We start from the raw sequence: 21139 nt of genomic DNA, 5'->3' as shown, positions 1-21139 counted from the left end.
CCATGCAGATCAAACCTCTGCCACCCCCTCCATGCACACCCAACCTCTGCCATCTCCCCCCTCCATGCAGATACAACTCCCTTCTCCCTATAGATCCAGCACTGACACCCCCCTCCATGCAGATCCACCCCCTCCTCCCCCTCAATTCAGACCCAGCCTCTGCCATCTCCCCCCCACCCCAGGCACACACACACACATAGCCTCCTTTCCTGCTCACCCTCCGTCCTGATTGGCTGCCGAGCAGACTGCCCCTCCGCCATTGGTGAGCCTTGTCCTCCGGAGCGTCGGGCAGCCGGGCACTGAGCCTGCCAGACATATAGCGGAGAAGAGGAGCGGAGAGCAAGACACAGCTATGGGAGTGGAGATCGAGACCATCACCCCCGGCGACGGTATGTACTGCACCGATCACCTACCGGGTACTACCAACCAACCTGGACAGGAGTGACCTACACACCGACACCCATCTATATACCCCCCATAAATCATCAGAGAGTATTATACATCAGTACTCATCCTTCTGTATATATATATATATATATATATATATATTAGACCAGTACTGACCAATACTAACATTATGTATGGATATATCATCATAGTATTGTAGATTAGTACTATCAATGTATACATATATCATAATATTATAGATCACTACTAACATTGCATAGATAGCATCAGTGTATGATAGACCAGTACTCATCATTACTTACATTGTGTGTATATATATATATATATATATATTTTATATATGACTATATATACACACACACACACACACACAACACCAGACCACTACTGATCATTACTACCATTACCATTGTATATACAATACCATTACATTATGGACCATTACTGATCATGATTGCCATTATATGTACATCCCCAGAGAATTATAGACCAGTAGTTATTGTCACTATCATTGTATATATATTACCAATGCAATATATATATATAACAGTAAGTACTAGTGAGGAGAGAGAGGCGCGAGATACTGTATACTGTAACAGTAATGATGAGTAGTGGTCTATAATAGATTGTGATGGCCGTACAATGAATGTAATGATAAGAAGTGCCATATATATTTTAGAGTATTATAAACAAGTACTTGTCATTACTACCATTGTATTTATAGCTCCATGGTAATATAGCCCAGGACCTGTTAATGTGATTATATAAATTATAAGCCATTATCTATCATAACCGCCACTATATGGATATTATCAGCTTATTATAGAGCAGTATTTTTTATTACTACCATTGCATGGACACCACCAGTGTATTATAGATCAGTACTTATCAATACTTTCATTTTATAGGCATCACCAGTGTATTTTAGACCAATACTTATCATTACTATCATTATATGGACATCACCAGTCCATTATAGACCATTACTTATCATTACTATCATTATATGGATACCACCAGTGCAATATATATCTGTACTCATCATTACTGCCATTGTATGGATACCACCAGTGCAATATATATCTGTACTCATCATTACTATCATTGTATGGATACCACCAGTGCAATATATATCTGTACTCATCATTACTGCCATTGTATGGATACCACCAGTGCAATATATATCTGTACTCATCATTACTGCCATTGTATGGATACCACCAGTGCAATATATATCTGTACTCATCATTACTATCATTGTATGGATACCACCAGTGCAATATATATCTGTACTCATCATTACTATCATTGTATGTATACCACCAGTGCAATATATATCTGTACTCATCATTACTATCATTGTATGGATACCACCAGTGCAATATATATCTGTACTCATCATTACTATCATTGTATAGATACCACCAGTGCAATATATATCTGTACTCATCATTACTGCCATTGTATGGATACCACCAGTGCAATATATATCTGTACTCATCATTACTATCATTGTATGTATACCACCAGTGCAATATATATCTGTACTCATTATTACTGCCATTGTATGGATACCACCAGTGCAATATATATCTGTACTCATCATTACTGCCATTGTATGGATACCACCAGTGCAATATATATCTGTACTCATCATTACTGCCATTGTATGGATACCACCAGTGCAATATATATCTGTACTCATCATTACTGCCATTGTATAGATACCACCAGTGCAATATATATCTGTACTCATCATTACTTTCATTGTATAGATACCACCAGTGCAATATATATCTGTACTCATCATTACTGCCATTGTATGGATACCACCAGTGCAATATATATCTGTACTCATCATTACTGCCATTGTATGGATACCACCAGTGCAATATATATCTGTACTCATCATTACTGCCATTGTATAGATACCACCAGTGCAATATATATCTGTACTCATCATTACTGCCATTGTATAGATACCACCAGTGCAATATATATCTGTACTTATCATTACTGCCATTGTATGGATACCACCGGTGCAATATATATCTGTACTCATCATTACTGCCATTGTATGGATACCACCAGTGCACTGCGGACCAGTACTTAGCATTACTGTCATTGTTTGGACATCACCAGTGTATTATAGACCACTACTCCTTAAAAGCTCAATTTCCCACAGAGTTTTTTTTTTTCTTTTTAGCAAATTCATAAGTCATAAATAAATCATCTATAACAGTCCCAAGCATGTTTGAATCCACTTGCTGTTAGTAATGAATACTGCATTCACCACACAGCCTGGCATTCCATTCCATTCTATAAACCAATGCTGAGCATTATTGCCATTGAAATATAAGTGAGAACAAATTAATATTGCACAGTCCTTAGCATTGCATTGTAAAGCGGTACTCCACATTCTTGCCTTTGCATAGACTTTACTTTAGATATACATTACTGACATTCCACAGACATAAGCATTGTATTACGGGCAATCCAGAGTGTTGCTGAGGCTTCACAGACTATAACATTACACTACAGACCAATACCAAATATGTTTGCACAGTCCTGATCCTTATATTATAGATGGTCCTGAGCACCATTGCAGTAGGACTCACTATAGACCAGTATGCAGCAATACTGTCATTGCACAGTCCTTAGCATTGCACTATAGACCAGTGCTCAGCATTTCTACTATTGCAAAGTCCTTAGCATTGCACTATAGACCAGTACTCGGCATTTCTGCCATTGCACGGTCCTTAGCATTGCACTATAGATCAGTACTCAGCAATACTGCCATTGCACAGTCCTTAACATTGCATTATAGACCAGTACTCAGCATTTCTGCCATTACACGGTCCTTAGCATTGCACTATAGATCAGTACTCAGCATTTCTGCCATTGCACGGTCCTTAGCATTGCATTATAGACCAGTACTCAGCATTTCTGCCATTGCACGGTCCTTAGCATTGCACTATATATCAGTACTCAGCATTTCTACTATTGCACAGTCCTTAGCATTGCACTATAGATCAGTACTCAGCATTTCTACTATTGCACAGTCCTTAGCATTGCATTATAGACCAGTACTCAGCATTTCTACTATTGCACAGTCCTTAGCGTTGCACTACCGACCAGTACTCAGCATTTCTGCCATTGCACTGTCCTTAGCATTGCATTATAGACAGTCCTGGACATTACTGGCATTGCAGAGTCCTTAGCCATAGGTGTGCGCAGCCTATTGCATTAGGGTGTGCACCCCAAAGCTCAAACACACACTACCTTTCACTCACAATCTTCATTCAGAAACGGAAGGAGCCAGTAAATTACATATTTACCGGCCTCTTCCCCCACTCATTCTTGAACATCCCCACAGCAACAGCCAGCAGGAGAGGAGAGGAGGGAAGCTGGAAGCGCTGTGATGGGGGAAGGGGAGGAGCTAGGGCAGTAGGGGGAATTTGTGCTGCAGAGGGTGATTAGGGTGTGCCCTGGCACACCCTGTGCGCACGCCTATGTCCTTAGCATTGCACTATAGACCAGTACTCAGCATTATTGTTAATGCACAGTCCTTAGAATTGCACTATAGACCAGTACTCAGCCTTTCTGTTAATGCACAGTCCTTAGCATTGCACTATACTCAGCATTACTGTTATTGCACAGTCCTTAGCATTGCACTATAGACCAGTACTCAGAATTTCTGCTATTGCACAGTCCTTAGCATTGCACTATAGACCAGTACTCAGCATTTCTGCTATTGCACAGTCCTTAGAATTGTATTACAAACTGTCCAGAACATTACTGCCATTGCACAATGTTTTAGCATTGCACTTTTGACCAGTTTTGATCATTATTAGTCTTAATTTCCATTATAGATGATAACCAAACATCACTTACTTTGCCATAGACCTAACCATTGCTTGAAGAACCAATGTTACCGCTATAGTACAGACCAGTGTTTTTCAAACAAGGCTCCTCCAGAGGTTGCTAGGGGTTCACACTTCCCACTAACACCAATTACCTTTTTATCTATATGTAAGGGGGATTATTTCCAATGACAACAGATAAAACAAACATTCTTCCCAATGACCATCATGCTAATGTGCCTTGAGCTGTAGATATAGGGCCAGATTCAGAAAGAAGTTACGCTGGCGTATCTATTGATACGCCGCGTAACTTCTAGGATGCTCCGGCGTATCTATTTTCTGTTTTCAGAAAACAAGATACGCCAGAATTTAGCTAAGATCCGACTGGCGTAAGTCTCTTACGCCGTCGTATTTTAGTTGCATATTTACGCTGGCCGCTAGGTGGCGCTTCCGTCGATTTACGTGAGGAATATGCAAATTAGGTAGATACGCCGATTCAGAAACGTACGTCCGCCCGGCTAATTTTTTTACGTCGTTTACGTAAGGCTCTTTCCGGCGTAAAGTTACCCCTGCTATATGAGGCGTATCCTATGTTAAGTATGGACGTCGGGCCAGCGGCGAATTGTCCGTCGAATACGTCGTTTGCGTAAGTCATTCGCGAATAGGGCTGTACGTAAGTTACGTTCACGTCGAAAGCATTGACAGTTTGCGGCGTAATTTGGAGCATGCGCACTTGGAAACGTTCACGGACGGCTTATGCGCAGTTCGTGAGAAATGTCAATTACGTGGGGTCACAAGTAATTTACATAAAACACGCCACATCATAGACATTTGAATTAGGCGGGCTTACGCCGACACATTTACACTACACTGCCGTAACTTAGGGCGCAAGTTCTTTCTGAATACGGAACTTGTGCCCTAAGTTACGGCGGCGTAGTGTATCTGAGATATGCTACGCTCGCCGAAAGATACGAAAATGTATCTGAATCCGGACCTTAGTAATTATTAACATGGGTTCTCTGAGCCAAGGGTTCCTTATAGTCCAGTACCAAACATTACTGCCAATGCACCATGAAGATGCACTTGTATTGAATGTGAAATGTCAGTTTCACTGCTTTAAAATATGTTCCTAACAGTTACTGCCATTGCTGGATCATTAGGATTCCATTAAAAACCAGTACTGGCCATCACTGCCATTGCTGGATCATTAGGATTCCATTATAAACCAGTACTGACCATCACTGCCATTGCTGGATCATTAGGATTCCATTATAGACCAGTACTGACCATCACTGCCATTGCTGGATCATTAGGATTCCATTAAAAACCAGTACTGGCCATCACTGCCATTGCTGGATCATTAGGATTCCATTATAAACCAGTACTGACCATCACTGCCATTGCTGGATCATTAGGATTCCATTATAGACCAGCACTGACCATCACTGCTATTGCTGGATCATTAGGATTCCATTATAGACCAGTACTGACCATCACTGCCATTGCTGGATCATTAGGATTCCATTATAGACCAGTACTGACCATCACTGCCATTGCTGGATCATTAGGATTCCATTATAGACCAGTACTGACCATCACTGCCATTGCTGGATCATTAGGATTCCATTAAAAACCAGTACTGGCCATCACTGCCATTGCTGGATCATTAGGATTCCATTATAAACCAGTACTGACCATCACTGCCATTGCTGGATCATTAGGATTCCATTATAGACCAGTACTGACCATCACTGCCATTGCTGGATCATTAGGATTCCATTATAGACCAGTACTGACCATCACTGCCATTGCTGGATCATTAGGATTCCATTATAGACCAGTACTGACCATCACTGCCATTGCACAGATCTGCCATTGCACAGATCTCAGCATTAAAGTATAGACCATAGTATGGTTCATTACTGTCAGTGCAATGATCATAGCTTGTATTATAGACCAGTTGTGAGTATTTATTGTCATTGCACAGTGGGGTAGATTCAGTAAGCAATTGCGTCTGCGTATCCATAGATACACAGTGCAATTGCTTAGTTGCGCCGGCGTAACGACTTTTCTGTATTCAGAAAGCTTGTTACGCCGACTGCAGCCTAAGATATGACTGGCATAAGGCTCTTATGCCGTCGTATCGTAGGCTGCATTCTTACGATGGCCGCTAGGTGGCGTTCCCGTAGTGGTCAGTGTAGAGTATGCAAATTGCATACTCACGCCGATTCACAACCGTACGCGCGCCCGGCGTACGCATTTTACGTCGTTTGTGTTCGTCGGTTTCTACGTAAGGCTGCCCATGCTATTAGCAGGGGCAGCAAATGCTACGTATACCCGTCGTTCCCGCGTCGCGATTTTTAAAAATTACGTCGTTTGCGTAAGTGAATCGTGAATGGCGCTGGACGCCATTTACGTTCACGTTGAAGCAAATGACGTCCTTGCAACGTCATTTACCGCAATGCACGTCGGGAAAGTTTCCCGACAAAGCATGCGCACTACGTTCGGCGCGGGAATGCGCCTAATTTAAATGATCCACGCCCTACAGGATCATTTAAATTACGCGCGCTTACCGGCCATTTTTACGGAGCGCCTCCGCAAATTACGGAGCTACTGCTTCCTGAATCTAGCGTAGCGCAAGTAATTTACGGAGGCGTAGCATAAAAACGTAACGCTGCGCCTCCGTAAGAAGTGCGCAGCAGTACCTGAATCTACCCCAGTATTTCTAGCATTGCTTTATAGACCTCTTCTTAGTGTTCTAGCAGTTGCTTTGATTTTAGCATTGCATGATAGACCAGCCTGGAATGTTACTGATTGTAGCACTGCATTACAAGACAGGTCCTGAGTGTTAACTGTCCTTGCACAGCCCTTATCATTGCATTATAGACCGGTCCTGATTGTTACTGACCCTAGCATTGCATTAACCAGTACTGACAGTTAGCATTGTATTATCGGTCTATGCTGAGCATTACTGCCATTGTATAACCATAGCATGCATTGCTAATCATCACTGAGAATTTGATCCATTGCAGATCCATTGCAGAAACATTACTCTTTTATTATAGGTTACTACACAGCATTAATGCCATTGTGCATTCCTTAACGTGGTGTTATAGATTACTATTGAACATAAAGAGCATTGCATATCATTACAGACTGGGATGAATTGGCGTTGTACACACATGATCATTGCATTATATATCACTGCCGATCATCTTTGTTGCTCAGACTTCAGCATCACATTATAGACCAGGGCTAGGCATCCCTGGCATTGTGCACATATTGATCATTGCATTATTGATTAGTTCTTGGTTGTGCAGTCATTGCATTACAGAACATTAGTGATTATTATTGCCATTGCACAGACATGATACCTCCAGCAGTGGGTATTACTAGCATTGCAAAGGTATCAGCATTGCACAGTATATAACTGACATTGCTCCACATGCCTTCAACATGATAGATCAGTACTGATACTGACATGGCTTTTCTCATCCATTATTTATGCTGTATGCAATGGGGGGTATTTACTAAAACTGGAACGTGCAAAATCTGGCAAAGCTGTGCATAGAAACCAATCTGCTTCCGGTTTTTATTGTCAAAGCCTAATTGAACAAGCTGAAGTTAGAATTATACAATTAGAACTATACACATACATATACATATATATACAGTTAGAACTATACAATTCCTGTATAGTATATGGCTCCATACAACCCCTATATAGTATATGATCCTATGCAACCCCTGCATAATATATAGTTCTATACAACCTCTAAATAGTATATGGTTCTATAAAGCCCCTGCATAATATATGCTTTTATACAACCCCTATATAGTATATAGTTCTATAAACTTCCTGTATATTATATGGCTCCCTACAAACCCTATATAGTACATGGTTCTATACAATTCCTGTATAGTATAAGGCTCCATACAACCCCTATATAGTATATGGTTCTGTACAACACCTATATAGTATATGGCTCTATACAACTCCTGTATAGTATATGACTCCATACAACCCCTATATAGTATATGATCCTATACAGCGCCTGCATATAATATATAGTATACAACCTCTATATAGTGTATGGTCCTATAAAAGCCCTACATAGTATATGGCTAAATGCAACCCCTATATAGTAGATGGTTCTCTACAATTCCTGTAATTATATGGCTCAATACAACCCCTATATAGTATATAGTTCTATACAATTCCTGTATATTGTATGGCTCAATACAACACCTATATAGTAGGGTTGTCCCGATACCACTTTTTTAGGACTGAGTACAAGTACCGATACTTTTTTTCAAGTACTCGCCGATACCGAATACCGATACTTTTTTTTAAATGTGTCCCCAAATGCAGCCATGTCCCCCCACAAATGCAGCCATGTCCCCCCATATATGCAGCCATGTCCCCCCATATATGCAGCCATGTCCCCCCCATATCCAGCCATGTCCCCCCCCATATCCAGCCATGTCCCCCCCCATATCCAACCATGTCCCCCCATATCCAGCCATGTCCCCCCCATATGGAGCCATGTCCCCCCATATGCAGCCATGTCCCCCCATATCCAGCCATGTCCCCCCATATGCAGCCATGTCCCCCCCATATGCAGCCATGTCTCCCCCATATCCAGCCATGTCCCCCCATATGCAGCCATGTCCCCCCCCATATCCAGCCATGTCCCCCCCCATATCCAGCCATGTCCCCCCCATATGCAGCCATGTCCTCCCCATATCCAGCCATGTCCCCCCATATGCAGCCATGTCCCCCCATATCCAGCCATGTCCCCCCCCATATGCAGCCATGTCCCCCCCCCATATCCAGCCATGTCCCCCCCATATGCAGCCATGTCCTCCACATATCCAGCCATGTCCCCCCCATATATGCAGCCATGTCCCCCTTACCATACATGCTGCCGCATCCCCGCTGCCGCGCCGCATCCCCGCTTGGTTAATACGGGCGGGGAACATTACAGCTTTGAATAGCTGTAGTCTTTCGCGCCACGCTGCGTATAGACACTCCCCCTTGCTCGAGATTGGACAGTTCACCCGAGCAAGGGGGAGTGTCTATACGCGGCGCGGCGGGAAAGACTACAGCTATTCAAATGAATGCTATAATGTTCCGCGCCCGTATTAACCATAGCGGGGATGCGGCGTAGCGGCGGGATGCGGGGGGGGGAGTATTCTATTTCGGTACTGGGGGTATTTGCGGGAGTACGAGTACTCCCGCAAATACTCGGAATCGGTCCCGATACTAGTATCGGTATCGGGACAACCCTACTATATAGTATACAGCTCTATACAATTCCTGTATATTGTATGGCTCAATACAACCCCTATATAGTATATGGTTCTGTACAACACCTATATAGTATATAATTCTCTACAATTCCTGTATTTTATATGGTTCTGTACAACCCCTATATAGTATATGGTTCTGTACAACACCTATATAGTATATAATTCTCTACAATTCCTGTATATTATATGGCTCAATACAACCCCTATATAGTGTATAGTTCTGTACAATTTCTGTATAGTATAAGGCTCCATACAAACCCTATATAGTATATGGTTCTGTACAACCCCTATATAGTATATGGCTCTATACACTGTATAGTATATTTCTTCATACAACCGCTATGTATTATATGGTCCTATACAATCCCTATATACTATATGGTCCTATACAACCCCTATATATTCTCTATATGCTCTTATATGCACACTATTATATATGGATATCATGTGTATGTTCTGTATGGTATTCCCTGTTATTGTGCTTCCCCTACTAATATGTTACAATGTATACTGCAGACATTTATCTGTATTAGTTACATAGAATGAAACCTGGTTACATAGATTTCCTGCCCAATGAAAGCTTTTAAACAGACACATGCAATTATTGTATTCTTTCATCTGCATTTGATTCTAAGTACAGGAATGTATTAACCATGCCAATTATACACTTGTTTGCATGAAAAGACGTTTCTGACCATATTGACATCGTTATAGAGAACGTGTCCCATAAAGTACCAGTACACGTTCTCTATATACTATGCATGTATTGCTTAGCGTTCTTTACACCAAGCACAGCACCTCGTATAATCTCGGTGGATATTACACCGTTGCTGTCCTGTCACTTGTGTATATTTTGCACACAAAGATGCACAAAAAATATATGTACCCTTGCAGAGTATTGTACATTGTCTTAATACAGCATAATAATAATAATGTATGATTGTATAATAATAATACAGCATCATTATTATTTTTGCTGTGTGTCAGTAGAGAAATTGTCACGATGCGTGTACCGTCAGGCTTATTTAATAAGTCACGAGCAAAGAGCAGCACTAATGTGTGTATGTATAGAGAGATATAGATAGAGAGATATGTGGGTGGGTGGATCTCTCTCTCGCTCTCTCTCTATATATATTTATTTATTTATACATTTATATATATATATATATATATATATATATATATATATATTTATATATTTTTTTCCTATTACTATTTTATATATATATATATATATATATATATATATATATATATATATATTTTATTATTATTTATTTTTTTAAATTATTTTTTATTATTATTCTTTATTTTTTATTATTGTGTTTGTCTGTGTCCCTGTCCCCATAACTCCTACAGCCACCCAGGAATACTCCACCACACATTTTGGCTCTGGTTGCCAGATGCTGCTTGTCGCCATTGCAGATTGCATTGCCGTATACCACACACACAGGGCTGTTGTCTTTTAATTTCAAATAGCTTTCTGCTGCAAAAAAGCAATCCTCATGGCAGCTTCCCTCTGACAACTCATTATAAATAACAGGGATGTCAGTGAATTCCTATGATCTGTTTTTGAGATCCAAGTCTGGCTGGAATTGGTAGAAAGTCACCCATGTGTATGGCCAGTCTTCCTGTCATGCAGTGCCTATTTTTCAAATTACATAAGGGTTCTACCCAGGGATGTATTTGGGTTTTGTGCTGCTCTAGGCCTGACTAAACTCGTGCACCCCCTAATTTAAATATGACCCACCCCTTCCTGTCAAGGCCACACCTCTTGCGGTTTAAGACCCACCCTGAAATTTTCAAGTGGGGACACTAGTTCTGAGAGCCTGGGGGGGAGGGGGGCTATGGATTTCCTTAATTTGCATAGATTTCCTCTCATTTTCTGTTTGGCTATGGGACAGGAAGTGAAGGGAAATCTCTGCTCTCTGCAATGGGACAGGGATGGTAAAAAATTTGAAGCAACGCCAACCCCCCCCCCCCCCCCACAGTTGCAGAATGCCAACCGCCCACATACTGAAAGCAGTGCGGCCGATTTATGGGGGCGCTAAACTAATTTGCCTAACAGTGTAGCGCGGCCAGGATACAGCATTGGTTCTACCAATATATTTTAAACAAATGTCATATACTGTATATACATATATAGTTTGCTGCTCATTGGACAGGTAATCAGCAATGAGATGATGGTGATTTGCATTGATGACACATCTCCACCGCCTCCAGGCTGCTCGTTGGACAGCAAACAAATCTGTTAAGTGGGCAGCCTGGTGATGCGGTAAACTAAAATGTTAAAGTAGAACTATAGGCTAACTTAATTTCTAAATTTGGATTGGGCAAAGAAGGGTTATAACCCCCTTATCCCATTTCGAAGAATTCCCTTCACCCAAATCCCGGCAAATTACGGAAATTCCTTGGGGACCCCCAGGTCACCAGAACTAGTGTCCCTATTGGAAAATTTCCCCTTTATTACTTTTCTGGGGACAACCCAAAATTTGGGATTTTATTATAATTTCACTTTCATTGATAATGGTAAACAGGACAAATAGTGAATCTCCTTAAAGCGGAGGTCTGCCCACCCCCAAAAAATTAAAGGCCAGCAGCTACACACTGCAGCTGCAGACTTTTAATAATAGGACACTTACCTTTCCTGGAGTCCAGTGATGGCGGCACTGCAGCTGATGTTTCAGTCAGCTGTCGGGTGCTGCCACTGCCATTACCCTTAAGGGGACCCAGAAATTAAGCATTACGGCTTTACACCGGGTCCCTTCTGCGCATGCACGAGGCACCGATGCGCTCTCCTACTGGCCCGGCTGTGGGAGAAGGAGGGAGCCAAGCTGCTGACGTAATGCGCCGCAGGCCTGGTCTCCAGGCAGTGGAGGTCACACAGCCGGTTCAGGCTCAGGCACAATCGCGACAATGAATTTGGGATCCGCGTACATGCCTGGACCGGGACCCAGCTCAGCCTCTCAGCAAGCCGCTGCCCCCTTCACACCACAGAGCTCCAGTGAGTGCAGGGGGGGGGGCAAAACAGAGAGCTGGTGACTAATAGTCACCAGGTCTCTGCTCAGTGAGCCCTGAGAACCAAGCAATTGGCGGTGTTTGATTGTTCAGTTCTTAGTATTAGACATGCACCTAGGTAGGAATGATTCAGAAAAAAACAACCCAACCCCATACTTCTCTTCTAAAGCTGACCTAGTGCTGTTCTAGCTTGTGAATGGGGATAAGCAAAAGGCAGCGATGTCTGGTGTTCTGCTGGCTTATAAATGGGAGAAGGAAAATGGAATAGAGCTAATGTTGCATTGTCTCGTGAATGGGGAGAAGGAAGAGGCATTGCATCCTAGTGCCGTGCTGGCTAATGAATTTGGATGAGGAAGATGTGATGGAGCCCAGTGTAGTGCAGGCTCATGAATGAGGAGAAGGAAGATGGGGCAGCGCCAAATATTTTGTGTTGGCTTATGAATCGAAAGAAGGAAGAGACAGAAGTGCCTAAGGCTGTGCTAGCCTATAAATATGGAAAAGAAAGAGGCCTAATCTATTGTGCTGTTAGCTCCCCCCTAGAAACACCCATACATTGGGCTTCAGTCTGGGGTGGAGCTAACAGTTAGAAATAGTGCATTTGTTTCCTAATGACAGCATGGTTCTGAAGGGAACAAAGTGCCATCCCCACCTTGTCCCCTGGGTGACAGGAGGAACAAATTATCTTGTTGGTGAGGCTTCTGTAAAGTATTCTACCAGTGAGACTTGTTCTTTAAATGGTATTTAAGCCTTCCACTTTACATTCTCTGTGAGACCAGTTTGTTTTGTAAAATATAGGCAGGTTATAAGATTGCTTGCCTAATTGCTGAAAACCCTGCATGTGCCATGTTACGAGTCTTGATTTCCAGCTTGTTTTTTGCATATTGCGTTTCTGTTTCGAGTTGTTTGTCGGAGCATATGTTTAGGTTTGTACTATGGTAAAACAGTCAAATGAGTGGGATACTGTTTACTGTTGGTCACTGCGTCTTGTGTTTATATACAGACAGATGGGAGGTTTGTACCTGTTTTATGTACGCTCGTGATTTCTAGGAATGGTATGCATTTGTACTCCAGGGGAAGTTCTTGTAAAACAATAGATGTATAATCTCTGTATCCTATATAAGTATTACATACAGTGCCTTGAAAAAGTATTCATACCCTTTGAAATTTTCCACATTTTGACATGTTATAACCGAAAACATAAATGTATTTTATTAGGATTTTATGTGATAAACCAACACAAAGGGGGTTATTTACGGATGGAAAATCCACTTTTCACTACAAATGCATTGCAGTCACTGTAGATCTGAGGGGGACATGCAAGGAAAATAAAAAACAGCATTTTAGCTTGCACATAATTGGATAATAAAATCAGCAGAGCTTCCCCTCATTTCAGATCTACCGCTCAGATTTACAGCGACTGCACTTCCAAGTGCAATTTCAGTGCAATTTCAAGTGCATTTTGCACTTGTAGTTAGCACTTGTAGTGCAAAGTGGATTTGCCTTTCGTAAATGACCCTCAATGCATCTTCAATGTGTGAAAATGCCATAAGAGATTTTTGTGCCATTGTAGAAACAGTGTTTTCTGCAGAAAAATTTCGAATACAAGAGCATTTCATTGTTGGCAGAATTAGAATTTTTTAAGGCTAAGGTACTTTTAATAGATGGCATTCCCTCAGCAGACTGTTACTCTTGGCTCCTGTTAGGAGCTTGTGCTTGTGTTGTACAGAGTTTATGCACTGTGTATTGGTGACATTCACACTGTGTAACTGAACCTGGGCCATGAGACGGGGAGGGTCCTTATTAAAAGGTCAGGCGTAGGATGTTACTATGTTTAAACCCTCTCTCCAGCAGTTATGAGGTTAACCTAAGAGACGTTACTAAAACCAGATGCTGCATCAGCTCACGTGGGCGGAATAAGGGGGGCGTCTCGGTATCTGGTGGAATGAAATGATCGGCAGACTGAAAATAGGAATAAAACAAAACACTTAGGGCCAAATCCTCAAAAGAGATACGACGGAGTAACTGCTGTTACTCCGTCCTATCCCTGGTCCTAGCTATGGAACTGATCCACAGAATCAGTTTACCATAGATAGGCAGAAGATCCGACATGTGTAATTGAATTACACTGCCGGATCTTAAGGATGCAATTCTAGGCCGGCCGCTAGGTGGTGAGGCCATTGCGGCCGGCCTAGAATATGCAAATGAACAGTTACGGCGATCCACGAACGCTCCGACGGGCCCGTCGCTCTAAATCTACGTCGTTTACGTCGAGTTCCGCCACGTAAAACTAGGGCTGAGCCCTAGTTGTCTTAAGCCATGTTAAGTATGGCCGTCGTTCCCGCGTCGAATTTTAAATTCTACGTCGTTTGCGTAAGACGTCCGTGAATGGCGCTGGAAGCCATTTACATTAACGTCTAAGCAAATGACGTCGAAGCGACGTCAGTTAGCGCAATGCACGTCGGGTAAGTTACCCAACGGAGCATGCGCAGTACGTCCGGCACGGGAGCGCGCCTTATTTAAATGGGGCGAGTCCCATTTGAATAGGAACTCCTTGCGCCGGCCGGATTTAAGTTACAGCGCCGCAAATTTCGAGGTAAGTGCTTTGTGGATCGGCACCTAACGTGGAAATTTTGCGGCGGTGTAACTTAAATCCGAAAAGTTACGTTGCGCCGCTTCTTTGTGGATTACCCCCTTAATGGATTAATACTCAGTACTAAAGATATGATTTAGGCTTGTTGTACGTATTCTGTTGAAAAGAAAGGAGGTTAACAGTGCTGGCAGATACTGTCACCGTTTTTTTGGGGTGGGGTTGACTATCATCTACCTTGTTTAAGTGTTTACCCGAATCTCCAAGAACATTCAGCCAAAGGCCATCTGGTTCAGTGAATACCCAAATCTCCACGAACATTCAGCTGAAGGCCATCTGGTTGGGCCCATAGAGATGAAGCCTTGATCTTAGATGGCAGTCTTCAGCCTATGTCATCTTGTGTCTGTGGGCAGTTATCTATGAGGCCTCGTACACACGACCTAGTTTCTCGGCAAAAAACAGCAAGAAACTTGCTGGGAGATATTTTTTTGCCGAGGAAACCGGTCGTGTGTACATTTTCGTCGATGAAACTGTCGAGAAACTCGACGAGCCAAAAAGAGAGCGTGTTCTCTATTTCCTTAACGGGAATGGAGAAAATTGGCTTGTCGAGTTCCTCGACAGCCTAACAAGGAACTCGACGAGCAAAACGATGTGTTTCGTCTGTCGAGTTCCTCGTTCGTGCGTACGAGGCCTGACTTTGTGTAGACTTGCTCCCACCATCATGTACTAACCTTTCCCTTAGTGCCCCACCACTCTGCTCAGCAATATGGCAATAGATGCCTTCAGATCGGCTTTTCAATAAATTTAGTTTCAATGTGTTTTTAATGAGTTTTTCAACATACAATAAGATATTAAAAGTGCAAATTCCAGTGCCTCAGGAATACGCTAAGGGGGTGTTAGTGTTTTGTTCAGCAGCTGGGGGCTAACATTGGGAGCACTGGTGGACATTTGAATTATACAATAAGATAAGGTGGAAAGACATAATGGTACATTGTTCCAGCCACTTGATCAAGTATTAGTTCAAAGTGGTTAAAGTATGCCCCTATACAATTATGGATGATCTTCGATCATACATGGATATGTCTACCAAGTTCCTGCTATTAATTTCTCTAAGTTGAATAGTTTCTGGGAGACCAAAAAGGAGAGGGAGGAAGAGATTGCTCCTCATCTGGTAGGCACAGTGATGGATCAGAGTGAAGGAGTTGGAGAGGGTTGGGTATTGTAGAGGATTTTAGGGAGGAAAGTTAGAAACAAAAAAAAGGGGGGCAGAGGATTAGGGTTGGGGTTGGCTCAAAGTTTCAATGTTATAAGATCAAATCAGGTAGGAGATAATGCTCGATCCGGGGCATCTAAATTCACTTGAACTCAGAGACAGAGGGGTTGATTTACTAAAGGCAAAAAGTTGCCCTCTCCAGAGCTTAGTAAATGCGGTAAGGCTTCATGATGTGGTAAAGCTTCATGTTGCGGTAAGGCTTCATGTTGCGGTAAGGTTTTCATGTTGCAAAGAGTACCCTAAGGCCGCGTACACACGATCGGTTAGACCGATGAGAACAGTCTGATGGACCGTTTTCATCGGTCCAAACCGATCGTGTGTGGGCGCCATTGGTTATTTATCCATCGGTTAAGAAAAAGCCAACTTGTTTTAAATTTAACCTATGGATTCCTAACCGATATAAAAAAAACGATCGTTTGTAGGCACGTCCATCAGTTAAAAATCCATGCATGCTCAGAATCAAGTCGACGCATGCTTGGAAGCATTGAACTTCGTTTTTTTCAGCACGTCGTTGTGTTTTACGTCACCGCGTTCTGACACGATTGTTTTTTTTAACCGATGGTGTGTAGGCACGACTGACCATCAGTCAGCTTCATCGGTTAACCGATGAAAACGGTCCATCAGACCGTTTTCATCGGATGGACCGATCGTGTGTACAGGGCTTAACACGTGCAAGCAAAATGTAAAAAACAGAATTTTTGCTTGCACATGATTGGATGATGGAAGTCAGCAGAGCTTCTGCTTATTTACTAAGCTCTCGGGCAATTTCAGAGTCTTTGGAGAATGCCGCCATTTTCTCATTGAGGAGAAACCAATTAATTTTCTGTTTAACTTAGCCTATGGTAGTGGTTGATGACCACTATGCTTTAGGTGGAACCTGTTTGGTGAAACAACCTATTTTTTTTTTATGTCAGGAGAGTGATCAATTTGCATCTGGTTAAATAAAAAAAAATCATTGGCAACTTGGGCACACTGAATCAAATATTTAACCTCTAGATCCATATTTACTTTTTGCCCAGTTAAGAAGACCTGTAATTAATTTATAAGCATAAAGCTGTCTAGGATGAGTGATTGGGTGATAAACATGATACATGGACCACGTCGCAAGGGATTTCTGATATCGTACAAGTCTCATATTTTATAAACTTGTTAAATTGATCATAAACCATGGTAGGTTTCCTTTACGAACCAAGCTCATTTAAAGTTTTGCAAACTACTAACACTGAACCATTCTGGAAAAATAAGTTATCCTTCCTTAATTTGAAAAAATAAATAAAAAATAGGGGTGTATTTATAAAGCAGTCAGTCTGCCATTCCTGAAATATTCTCTGCAGGTGAATCATCCATTGTGTTTTAAATGATAGTGAATGTTTGGAGAAATTGATATAAATATATCCCATAAAACTTTAGATGTTCATCAAAAAGCCCTCGTATTTTTCATACTTTCTATGTTTTGTCTGACAGTGAATGAGGGTACATGTGGAGAAATGAAAATAGCTGTACATAAGACACAAGTCGAAGCTTGCCCAACCCCTATAAAACCATTAGCTACACTTCATGGGCCAGATTCAGATAGGTTAGCGGATCTATCTGATTTACGATCTGCCGACGCAAGTATTTGAGGCGAGTGCTTAATTCAGAAAGCACTTACCTCAAAACTTGCGGCGGCGTATCGTAAATCCCCCGGCGGAATTCAAATTCTGCGGCTAGGGGGAGTGTTCTATTTAAATCAGGCGCATCCCCGCGCAGATCCAACAGCGCATTCGCTGTCCGCAAATTTTCCCAGCATGCATTGCTCCAAATGACGTCTCAAGGACGTCATTGCTTTCGTCGTGAACGTAAATTACGTCCATCCGTATTCGATAACGACTTACGAAAACGTAAAAATTAAGCGCCGGGCGGTCGTTCGTATCTGAATTGGCGTAACTCCTCATTTGCATATTCGTTGCGTAAAAACCCCGAAACGCCACCTAGCGGCCGGTCTGCGGCCGGTCTGGAATTGCAGCGTAAGATCCGACGGTGTAACACAGATACACCGTCGTATCTCTTTGTGAATCTGGCCCAGTTACAACTGTCGGATCTTAGGAATATCTATGCGTAACTGATTCTCTGAATCAGTCGCATAGATACGACCGGCAGAACTCAGAGATACGACGGCATATCAGGAGATACACCATCGTATCTCTTTGTGAATCTGGCCCCATATGTGTAAAATTAAAATATTTAGTAAGCAAATAAATAATAACCGTACAGTGTTAGTTGAGTGAATGGGGATCATAGAACAGTTGGATCCAAAATGGATATATAGATAAAGATGCTTCTACTATGTCAGAAAGTGGTAGGTGGTTGCCAGGAAGAATGGCGTCTTGACAGACAAGCTCCACAACAGGACAACACAGGGAGAGGGTGAAGGCCATATATTTTTATGACTGTTTATCTAAGGACCAAGAAGTGCCTTGTGCAGGCCTATACTACGATAACCCCCCCCCCCCCCCCAATACATCACCCGACAAACAATTGAACATACATTCTCCTATCTAATACCCCTGATGAAAGGCTTGAACCTGAAACGCTTTGGGTACCGAAGATTGTGAGTAATACTACATAGACCATATTTTTGTATGCTTGCGATGAATCTATTATGTGTTATTGTTTTGTTTTCACTAGAACCTCACATTATGTTTTTATTTTTCATAACAGGCAGGACTTTTCCCAAGAAGGGCCAGACATGTGTGGTTCACTATACAGGTAAGAAAAAATCAATATACTTTAAGGTTTTCTGGCTATCATTTAACACAATTGGATTTGTCTTACTTTTTTAATGTTTCTTTACATGGTGGTGGGTAGGTTCTGCCCACCCCACTACACAACTTCTCGGCCACGCGCCTGCCAGTTTGACGGGAGCATTAAACTGGGGAGGGAACACACTGTCCAGTATGGAAGCTCGGACATCAGTGCTGGCCTCCGACAGATTGATGGACCTGTTTCTGATGGTACATGAATTTGGTGCAAGCACCGACCTTTTTGTTGTGGAGGCCTAACAACAATTCCATATGATCCCCCCTGATATTCTTCAGCGTTGTATTGTAAAGGATATGAACAGTTGTGTTTTGGAGCAGTAATGTGCATTGACTGCAAATGACCACACCAAGAAGGTTGGCAGTTCAAACCTGTACAGACGAACACTCAGGCCCCGTACACACGACCGGTTTTCTCGGCAGAATTCAGCAAGAAACTCGATGGGAGACGTATTCTGCCGAGAAAACCGGTCCTGTGTACACTTTTTCGCCGAGCCAAAAAGAGAGCATGTTCTCTATTTCCTCGTTGGGCAATGGGAACATTTGGCGCGACAAGTTTTCTGACAGCCGAACAAGGAACTTGACGAGCAAAACGATGTGTTTTGCCCGTCGAGTTTCTCGGCCGTGTGTACACGGCCTGAGAGTTGCCTCTTCTCGGCCTCAATTTACTAATCTGCTTGTAATGCAGGCGAGGGGTTCTCCAACATACCCACTAGTCAATGTAAGCCTGCCTTGAGGTATGGTTCACACTAGAACTTGGTGCAGGAAAGGCGCGTCCCATGCGATCTGAATGCGGGTGATGTATTGTTAATGGTACCCCAAATGTAAATCGCAAATGCAGTGAGTTTGCAGGCACCAGATCGCATGGTACCGGCCCCACGCAGGGGTTATGGCTGGCAACATAACGAACATAAAACAAACATACAGCATAAACGAATGGGGGGTAGTCCTCCTTTCCAAACAATCACAGTAAACCTGAATGGAACATATATGCATTTTGGCGTTAACCCCATAGTTTGCAAAAGTGGCCAGGGCAAGTATGCCATTTTAAAGTAGTCCTGGGTATCAATAGACAACAAAAGAGGGCTAAGGCCTATCAAGAGAGAGGAACAGAAAAGAAAGACAAAGTAGAAAGTTAGGGGTAGAATAAGGGGGAGAAACGAAGAATAGAGACCCAGGATCACTCAAGACACCAGTTAGAGCTTACCCCCATGTCAGAGGGAGATTAGGGAAGGCATACGTCAACCATGGTTCCCAAATTTTAAGGAACTTAGCGTGTGTGTCTTTAAGGCTAATCTCACACTGGAAGCGCTGGCCGTTAGCGCTAAAGCGCCACTTGTTTTTGTGGAGCTTTAGCGGTGCTTTTGCATCGCTTTTCGGCCATTTTGCAGGGCTTTCAAAACGCTTTTAAGGAGCTTTGAAAGCGCTGCCCATTCATTGCAATGGGCAGGGCATTTTGGGAACGCTAAATACATCGCTCCCAACCCGCCCCAAAGATGCTGCTTACAGGACTTTTTGTAACGTCCCGCTCCAGGGTAAAAGACACACTGCAATAAATATGAGGCGGTTTTCAGGTGCTTTGCAGAGGCTATTTCTAGCGTTAAAGTTCCTGCAAACTGCCCCAGTGTGAAAGTAGCCTAAGAATGCTGAACATTTGTTCATTAAGCATCATGGCCATCAAACGGTCTCTCACTCCCTGGAAAGGGACTGTAGATTTCTTCCAGACCTGGGCGATCGACTTTTTAGCTGCTATTAACAAGTAGGATGCCAATTTTTGTTGATAAACAAATAAGCCCGGGATAGGGCAATGCAGCAAAGCAAATTTCGCCTTCTTTTGGATATTCTTATGGAACAGGGAATACAGCAAACCAAACACTCG

The 21139-nt window shown here is 42.5% G+C and overlaps 1 protein-coding gene across 1 annotated transcript in view; it reads left to right on the top strand.

Moving 5' to 3' along the window:
- Nucleotides 1–210: 210 nt before the first annotated feature.
- FKBP1B (FKBP prolyl isomerase 1B) overlaps nucleotides 211–21139 on the top strand; it is a 133765-nt gene continuing 112836 nt past the window's right edge. The window contains exons 1-2 of the mRNA XM_040348509.1: nucleotides 211–389; nucleotides 19163–19210. Coding sequence (XP_040204443.1) covers nucleotides 353–389; nucleotides 19163–19210 — 85 coding nt within the window. The 5' untranslated portion in view covers nucleotides 211–352. The remainder of the gene's footprint in view (nucleotides 390–19162; nucleotides 19211–21139) is intronic.

This window comes from Rana temporaria, chromosome 4 (genome assembly GCF_905171775.1).
Source record: "Rana temporaria chromosome 4, aRanTem1.1, whole genome shotgun sequence".
Taxonomy (NCBI): Eukaryota; Metazoa; Chordata; class Amphibia; order Anura; family Ranidae; genus Rana; species Rana temporaria.
This window is presented reverse-complemented; position numbering and strand designations above follow the sequence as displayed.